This window comes from Juglans microcarpa x Juglans regia, chromosome 1D (genome assembly GCF_004785595.1).
Source record: "Juglans microcarpa x Juglans regia isolate MS1-56 chromosome 1D, Jm3101_v1.0, whole genome shotgun sequence".
NCBI classification, from domain to species: Eukaryota; Viridiplantae; Streptophyta; class Magnoliopsida; order Fagales; family Juglandaceae; genus Juglans; species Juglans microcarpa x Juglans regia.
The window spans coordinates 6,978,798-6,987,056 of NC_054594.1; the positions used below are offsets into that span (position 1 = coordinate 6,978,798).

The 8,259-nt window shown below is 34.9% G+C and overlaps 1 protein-coding gene across 1 annotated transcript; it reads left to right on the forward strand.

The window, feature by feature from the left end:
- Positions 1–4,888: 4,888 nt before the first annotated feature.
- On the forward strand, positions 4,889–7,237 carry LOC121258092 ((+)-neomenthol dehydrogenase-like). The gene is made up of 4 exons (XM_041159487.1): positions 4,889–5,335; positions 5,570–5,617; positions 6,046–6,219; positions 6,579–7,237. The coding sequence occupies exons 1-4, from the start codon at positions 4,889–4,891 to the stop codon at positions 6,954–6,956; spliced, it is 1,047 nt and encodes a 348-aa protein (XP_041015421.1). The 3' UTR covers positions 6,957–7,237.
- The last annotated feature ends 1,022 nt before the right edge of the window (positions 7,238–8,259 follow it).

The window sequence follows — 8,259 nt, forward strand, 5'->3', positions numbered from 1 at the left end:
TTAGTCAGATTAAAAATTTATATCAATTTATCTCATTTTGTTATTATAATTTTTTAAAATTTTTATATAAAATACAATAAATAAATAAATTTTTTAAATTTTAATATATACTATCATAGTATATATTAATAAGTACTATATATATAGTCAACATGATTATATAGCTACTATAGTATAAGTATTATATATAGTTACTATATAGCTATTAGTAACATATATTCTATTATATAGTAATATGTAATAATATAATGTATATACGTTCGAACGTTACAATTGAGAGTTCGACCGAGATTTCAGAAGGATGTACGTTTGAACGGGATAGAAAACAGTTCAAACGGTACTGCACTATAAAGGGACCCAGCACCGCGAATGGCCTCATTTCCGTTCAAACATTAAAAACCTTCGAACGATAGTAGTATCGATTCCATTTCACAGCCGTATCATCGTCACCGTCAACCAACATTACCACTATCAAAGAGGTCAATTTTTTATTTCGTATTTTTGTTGTTTTTTTTCATTATTATTTAGAATTTATATAAAACTTATTCTATGTTTAGATTTCTTACTCTAGGGCTGCAAAAGACAAGGCCGAAATGGTTCTATGGACATTTCGGCCTTGCGTGTGTGTTATTTTGTTGAAGAAACAAAAGGAATCAGTGGATTTCTTTCGTTTCAATGACCATTGAGTCAACTCAGCCGTTGCTGAGGTCGATCTAATTACCGTTCGAACGTTTTCAATCACGTTCGATCGGTAAGAACAGAACAGACTTTATTGGGAACAATGTCCCAACCGTTCAACTGCCTATATACAACACCGTTCGAATGGTTGTATACCGTTCGAATGATTAGAACCCAAAAGATTTTCTTGGGAACGGTGTCTCAACCGCTCGATTGCCTATACAAATTACCGTTCGAACTGTTTGATGCTGGTCGAACAAGTAGAACCCAAAAGACTTTCTTGGGAATGGTATCTCAACCATTCGACTATTTATATACAATACCATTCAAACTCTTTGTACGTGTTCGATTGTCTATAACCCAAATCAAATCCTTTCAAATGATATTTGCAGCGTTCGAACGGTTGAACATAGAAAACGGATTTATATTGTTTCATTAATTATATAATTTTATGATTGTTTTGTATATTATATTTTGTAACTAATCTTTTTAATTTTATTATTTAAATTTCAGGTTAAAATGTTTGATAGGGTAAGGTTAAAGCATGCCAGACCAAAGGAACTAGGTTCTTTTAGTAGTACGGTCAATACATTGTTAGGCCGTAAAGTTTTACTGGAGTGTCAAGTGAAGATCGACGATTTTCAAGATCTTCTCTTCGAGGGCCGCTCCTTGACATATGTATTCGTGGAGCGCGGTTGGTCACCGATTTTGACCATACGGATGAGGCGTTCCAATTCGTGGCATATATTGATTTTGTCATTGACTTCTATAGAGGGCTTGGTGCCTCCAGTCTGGATGCTGAGGGTAAATATGTTATCGGCATGCGAGGTATTTCATTCCCGTTCTCAGTAGACATACTTGCCGATTTTATTGGTATCACATGTTTGGAGAATGCATATTCAAACGTGGTGTCCAGGGAGTCTACAACTAGTGAGGAGACAGCTGAGGACAAGGGCAATGATCCTGATGGACTGGATGGCCTCTCAGATGTAGAGGTGAGGCAGTTGATTGTTGGTCCAGATGCTCCTCCTTATGATGGGATGAAGAGCATCAAACATGTTCATTTCTCAGATTTTTTCAAGATTCTGAACTTAATTATCGCCTACAACATTGACCTTTGGCAACACAAGACGGAGGTTGACATGGATAGGGCGAGATTTATGATACGTGTCGCTCGTATGATGTCTATTGACCTAGTGGATTATATTCACTAGGATGCGATCAAAGGTTTCATACGTTACGACATATATTTTGCCTTTCGACCTCCTGATCACACGATTCCTATTTTCAGTTGGGGTCTTATTTGATGCTGCTGAGCTTATTCGAGAGCTGATTGGACTGATCAACTCCTCCACCCTGTCACGGAGCACTCGAGACTTCGTCTTCGTGCTCCTACTACAAAGCCGGTCCATACTCAGACTAGAGATGCACACCAGACTGATCATGGAGTATCGACCGGTCAGACATCCACGCAGTCCGAGGCATCACACACTCTTACTGCTGATCAAATTGCTGATATAGTGTATACGGAGATCCAAATTGCCTTTGAAGGCTTACGTACAGAGTTCATGGATGCCATTGATCGCGTGTCTCGGACTTAGGAGACGATATCTACTCGATTGACACAGATAAAGGCAAAAGTAGATTCAATCGAGGATGTCTTCAAAGAGTTGGGGCCATAGTATTTTATATCTTTTATTTTGTATTTTGTTTTATTTTTGGTATGGACAATATTTGATGTTTTCAAAGTTTAATTAATTATGCATTATGTCTTTCTTTTATAAATTAATTGTTGATTACTATTATTAATTCTTTAATTGATTAATTTTTTTATTAAATTAGAGTCACTGTTCGAACGTTAACTGACCTTTCGAAACTGGTGATTTATATGTTCGAACGATTACAATGGACGTTTGAACGGCAAATTACTTTCCTGCAAACGACCTGCCAATTGTTTCTGCAATCGTGAATGATTATTTCACTAGGTACAAAATTTATCATCCCTAAGTATAGCGTTCGAACGCATTTGAACGGGAAGCATGTTTCATAACTTTTTTGGACGAAATCAGAATTTCATCCTTAAAATCTTACATTTTTGGACGATTTTAATTTCGTTCTAAAGAAAAATCGTCCTAAAAGTTCAAAATTGTTGTAGTGTAATGTTTGGAATCGCAACCTGTGAAGATGCACTATATGTATGTGTGTGTAGTTAATTGTTTTGACGCTTTCTACTCTATAAGAATATTTCGCACCAGGTTTACTACATTTAGATCCACATTTGGAGAAGGCATGAATTAACTTATAAGTTATAGTGCTTAATTAAAAAAGGTTTTTTTAAGAGGCTTTTCCCATGCATGCATTTGTACGTTATTGATAGATGGAAAGTCTTTCCATGCACTTGTTGCATGTTGATTGGAAGTGAAAGTGATTGAAATTTTTTTCTTCCAACAAAGTCTTCCCACATGAATTACCAACCGTGACAAAATGTTTTATTTTTTATTTTATATTTTTGCATGGTTGGACCAACAATGAAGAATTTAAATTTCTTGCATGGATCTTTCGGCAAGTGATGTACGTAATTCAACAAGTGGATGTAATTTGAGCCATTTTCTTGTATGGATGTTTGATTCTTAATTAAAAATTATGGTCGAATAGTAATTTTCAGTAACTTGACGAAGTCTTAGCACGCGATCCATTGGCAACTTTTTTTCCCAATGAGGTATCAATTTGAATCTTTCAAAAACTTCCAGTACTTCACGACGGGGCAACTGCTTCGACTTTGAAACTATAACTTTGCAAGTAGAATATTTCAATATATATATATATATATATATATATGTAAATAGTAATAAAATAGTTTTTGAATAGTATTAAAATAATTTGAGTTAAAATGTTTATTAGATTTTGTGAAATGAAAGAGGAAAAATTAGAAAAATAAAAAGTGTTTTGTCTTTTAAGTGATATTGTTTGAGAATTAAATATTTGAGAATATCTGAGAATACTCTTATATACGAACGGGACCTTAGAATTATAAAAGATTATTATCCATTTTTGTAATCCAAGTTTCTATAATCCATATCACACTTAGAATTAGAAAATATTATTAGAAAATTTTAATGCCGGATATATTAATAAATGTTAATAAATTATCCATGTGTCGTTATAAACTTTAATGTCCCGCATATTATGCTTTCTTGTGCTTTTTTTTTTTTTTTTTCAGAGACTATAAATAACAAATTTATTAGTGATATATAAGTGTATTAAAATAAAATTATAGATTTCAATACGAAGAATTAAAAAAAAAATCTATTATACAATATACTATCATCTTATTTTTATTATATTGTATCCTGATGTGATCACATTATCTATCAATTCTTGAATTTGTTGTTTTAGAAAATTGAAAGTTAATTTAGGATTTGTTTGGAAAGTTAGATCATCTCAGATCTCATTTCATGTCGAAACTTCTCACGATTCCCTCCCAAATATTACTCAAAAACAAAAACTTTTTAATTTTAAATATTCAATTTTTTTACCTAATTAATACTTAATCATTATAATTTTTCCAAACTTCCAAAGAAAACACAAAAAATAATACTGTTTTTTCAGATTTAAAAAAAATTATATTATAATAATATTTTAACTTTAGAATATTTTAATTCAACTTTTTCTCTCTTATTTACTAAAAGCTAATAAAACATTTTAAGTCAAATCATTCCACTATTATTCACATAATTTTCATCTTATCTCACTTCCCGAATATGCTCTTAATGGTTTAATAATGTCACAACAAGGTAATGTGTTAGATAACTCCACAAAATCACAAGTTTTGTTGATCATGCAAATAAAAAAATTAGAATTTGTTTAATTTCAAAACAATTTTGACTTATATATAGTTAGCTGGAGGAAGAAACGATATTTACGTTAAGGAGTGCACGTTTACTTCTTTTGAAAAAAAGTATATAAATCTAAATTCACATAAAAAAAAAAAAAAAAAAAAAAAAAAAAAAAAGCACACGACTTGTATACTTCAACACGGTACCTAGCGTTACAATTAACATACGATAAACCTCGGTAAATGAGGGATGAGAAAATTGATACAACGTACAAAACATAGCATGTCAGGTTCCAAAATCTGCCTTGATTTGCGAAACACACCCCTCAGGCTCAGATGCATTTTTTCTGCTATAAAGGCCTACACTCCTCTCAAATGGCAGACCAAATAGTATCCCGACCTCATCTTACTCATTTTTCTCAATCCACGTTTCAAAGTGTTAACCATCAATGGCTGAGGCAACAAAGAGGTATTTCCTCATTCTTCAGTTTTCAGTCCTTCCATGTTGTCTTTTACGCTCTCTCTGATTCCTTCTTGTATTTGTTTTTTCTTTTTTGGTTGTTTTGCCTTTTCAGGTATGCAGTTGTTACAGGGGCGAACAAGGGGATTGGATTTGAAATAGTCAGACAGTTGGCTTCAAACGGGATCGTAGTGGTATTAACAGCAAGAGATGAGAAGAGGGGTCTTGAAGCTCTCCAGAAACTGCAACACTCAGGTCTCTCAGATCGAGTGGTTTTCCATCAGCTTGATGTGTCTGACCCTGCTAGCATTACTTCTTTCGCAGATTTCATCAAAACCCAGTTCGGGAAACTTGATATCTTGGTATATATCATTCAAAGCTGATTTCTTTATCTACTTTTTCAATCTTCCTGAACATCACGAAATTTGTTTAAGTATTCTTCATGACATGGTTGGACAGTTAGCTGAATTTTGATTTCTTGTAGGAACTCGTTGACTTCTTTTCTTAGTTATGATTGTCATTGTTATTATTATTTTGCGTCTATCTTCCTGTACGAACCTTTTTCTTGATGCTGATGTTGGGGTAAGTATGTGCAGGTGAACAACGCAGGGATTGCTGGAGTGAAACTAGATGCTGATGTTGGGGTAAGTACTTTAGTGAATAGTTAACTTCTACCGGCCATAAGTAACTTTTTACAGTTTTTTTGAACAACTTTTGTTTGAATGTCATGGTTGCATTCCACCTTTTGTTTTTATTTAATTTTTTATTTTTAAAAAAACGAACAGTAACCTGTAATTTTATCATGGTGGACTCCATCTTGTTTACATTAGAGTTTCTAAGAAGAATTAAGGACAATCAGATTCTGCAAAGCACTAACATGGAAATGCTTTTGACGTTTTAATATATTTTTTTAAACACCTACTTTTCCTTGAGAAAACTTGGCATCTCTTAGGCTCTGTTTTATAGCCTTTTGGAGAGTGATTTTCTCTTTTCTCCATAGATTGCTGCAGTCTACCATGGTCTTCACAGTACTTTAGTAGCCTAGGAGATTGACTTCTTGGTGCTGCTGCAGGCAGGAGCCGAATATGATCGGAGTAAACTGATTCAGAATTCTGAGTTAGCAGAAGAATCCTTGCAAACAAACTACTATGGTGCTAGAAGAATGGCTGAGGCACTCATTTCTGTCCTGCAATTGTCCAGTTCACCAAGGATTGTTAACATTTCATCGTCCCTGGGGAAGTTAGAGGTATGAAAGTAGCACATTCGACCCTTACAAACACACTGTTAGCACCTTCTAAAGAAACTTGACAGAGTTTTACATTACTTTGGAAGGCTTGAAATTCAGGCAAGTTGGACCTCTAGTAGATGACTCACCTTGAATTTTAGATCATTGTAGAATGGGTGAAATACAGACCAAATTTTGGTTAATTGATCTCATTATCTGATCAAGCTGAGTCAACCAGGCAAAAATTCTTTATTAACTTGATGAATTCACTTTGGGCCAATGCTGAAATGTGACAAGTCTTTTGGATTATTCTGCTTTTGTAAGCTATGTTAATCTTATATCAGTTTATTTTTCAAAAAGCTTTCTTGCGTCTGTTTCAGAGCATTCAATGTAAATGGGCTGAAGGAATTTTAGGTGATGCTGAAAACCTTACTGAAGAAAAAGTGGATGAGGTGTTGAAGGAGTTTCTAAAAGATTTTAAAGAAGGTTCTCTGGCATCCAAAGGGTGGCCAACTTTTCTATCTGCCTATACAGTCTCAAAAGCAGCCATGAATGCCTACACAAGAATCCTGGCCAAAAAGTATCCAAGTTTCTGCATCAACTGTGTCTGCCCTGGCTCTGTCATGACAGATATAAATGGAAACACTGGGATATTATCTGTTGAAGTGGGTGCTTCAAGTCCTGTGAGGTTAGCCCTGCTGCGCAACGGCAGTCCTTCCGGCCTCTTTTTTGTTCAGAAGGAAGTGTCTTCTTTCTGAGCATTACAATAAAATACATATAGCCTTTGTACGATAGCAAATATAAAGAAGAGGAAAGGCTATCTAAATATCTGTACTTTCAATTGGAGTAGCTGTTATATTTATACTCATTTACATGTTTATTCAAGTGTTGCTGCACTTGATCAGAAACTGGGATAAAGTTTACAGGTGAGATATTGAATATCTATATTTGTTAGGTTCGGTTATCAGTTTCTTTGTCACATTGTTGTTGTGCTTCAGCTTCTCAGCCTTAATAGTTTTATCGTAAGTCATCTGTCGCCTTTGCTGGTGTTGATGTTTATTGTTAGATCTACCTGAATGATAAAAAGTATTTTACAATGAGCCGTATCATCTTAAACCATATCAGTCCGCAACGATAATTTTTTAAGATTTTTTTTGAAGTCAAGCATTTTTCAAAGAAAATAATTTTAGATAAAAAGGAAGGGTACTAGCGTGTTTGTCAACCTAAATAAAGATCTTTTTTTTTTTTTTTTTTTTTTTTAATGGAAACAGACTTTATTTCATTCAATGAACCGAAATTACAGTTGTAACTTATCAATACAGGAAAAATCCAGACTATAAGCCAACCTACGCATTTGCTCTGGGGCATCCCCGCACACAAAATCCTTTGTGGCGAACATTGTCTTAATTTTTAAAAACTCTCTCCTAATAGAGAAAACGCTCTGTAAAAACAAAACTACACGACCCCTCTTCCTAAGAAGAGAAGCACTCGCCCCCTCCGTACTCTCAGGGAGGAGGAGTATGGGACTCTGCTGCTATGGACACCAAGTCTAATAACCTATTTCTTTTTTTATTAATTACAAAAAACAAAAACTGTAAAAAGAAACACATAAAAAAATACATAAACACAAAAAACACATAAAAACTCTCTGCCACCTTCGCTTGCCACGAGCACTGGTGTGAGCTCAGATGGCACGCCCCCCGCAAGCATCGGCTTCAAGAGCCCAGACGGCATGAGCACCTAGCACCGGCAGCACGACCATTGGCCATAGCATCACCTGCCCCTCTCGATTGGCTTTTGCCCTAGATTGCATCCTATCCAGGTGGCTTAACACCTCAATTGGGTCAAAGAGAAAGGGAGAAGAGGAACAAAAGCTATGCACTGTAAAAACAATAAAAAAACACTAAGAAAACGCTGCAAAAATAGAAGTACAACACACAAAGAGTCGGCAGTGGCGCATGCAAGACACGTGCCACTTTGGAAGGAAGGCCGACGGTCGATCTTGGAAGTCCCGAAGTCAGAGGTCCCAGAAAAGCCGAGCGTTGCGTCGGCAAAAGGCTT

Bases quoted from the DNA above. Each gene is read 5' to 3' on its own strand.
- LOC121258092 (XM_041159487.1), top strand. From the start codon at position 4,889: ATGGCAGACCAAATAGTATCCCGACCTCATCTTACTCATTTTTCTCAA. The intron at 5,336-5,569 runs GTATATATCATT...AAGTATGTGCAG, and splicing joins TCGGGAAACTTGATATCTTG to GTGAACAACGCAGGGATTGC. The intron at 5,618-6,045 runs GTAAGTACTTTA...GTGCTGCTGCAG, and splicing joins AACTAGATGCTGATGTTGGG to GCAGGAGCCGAATATGATCG.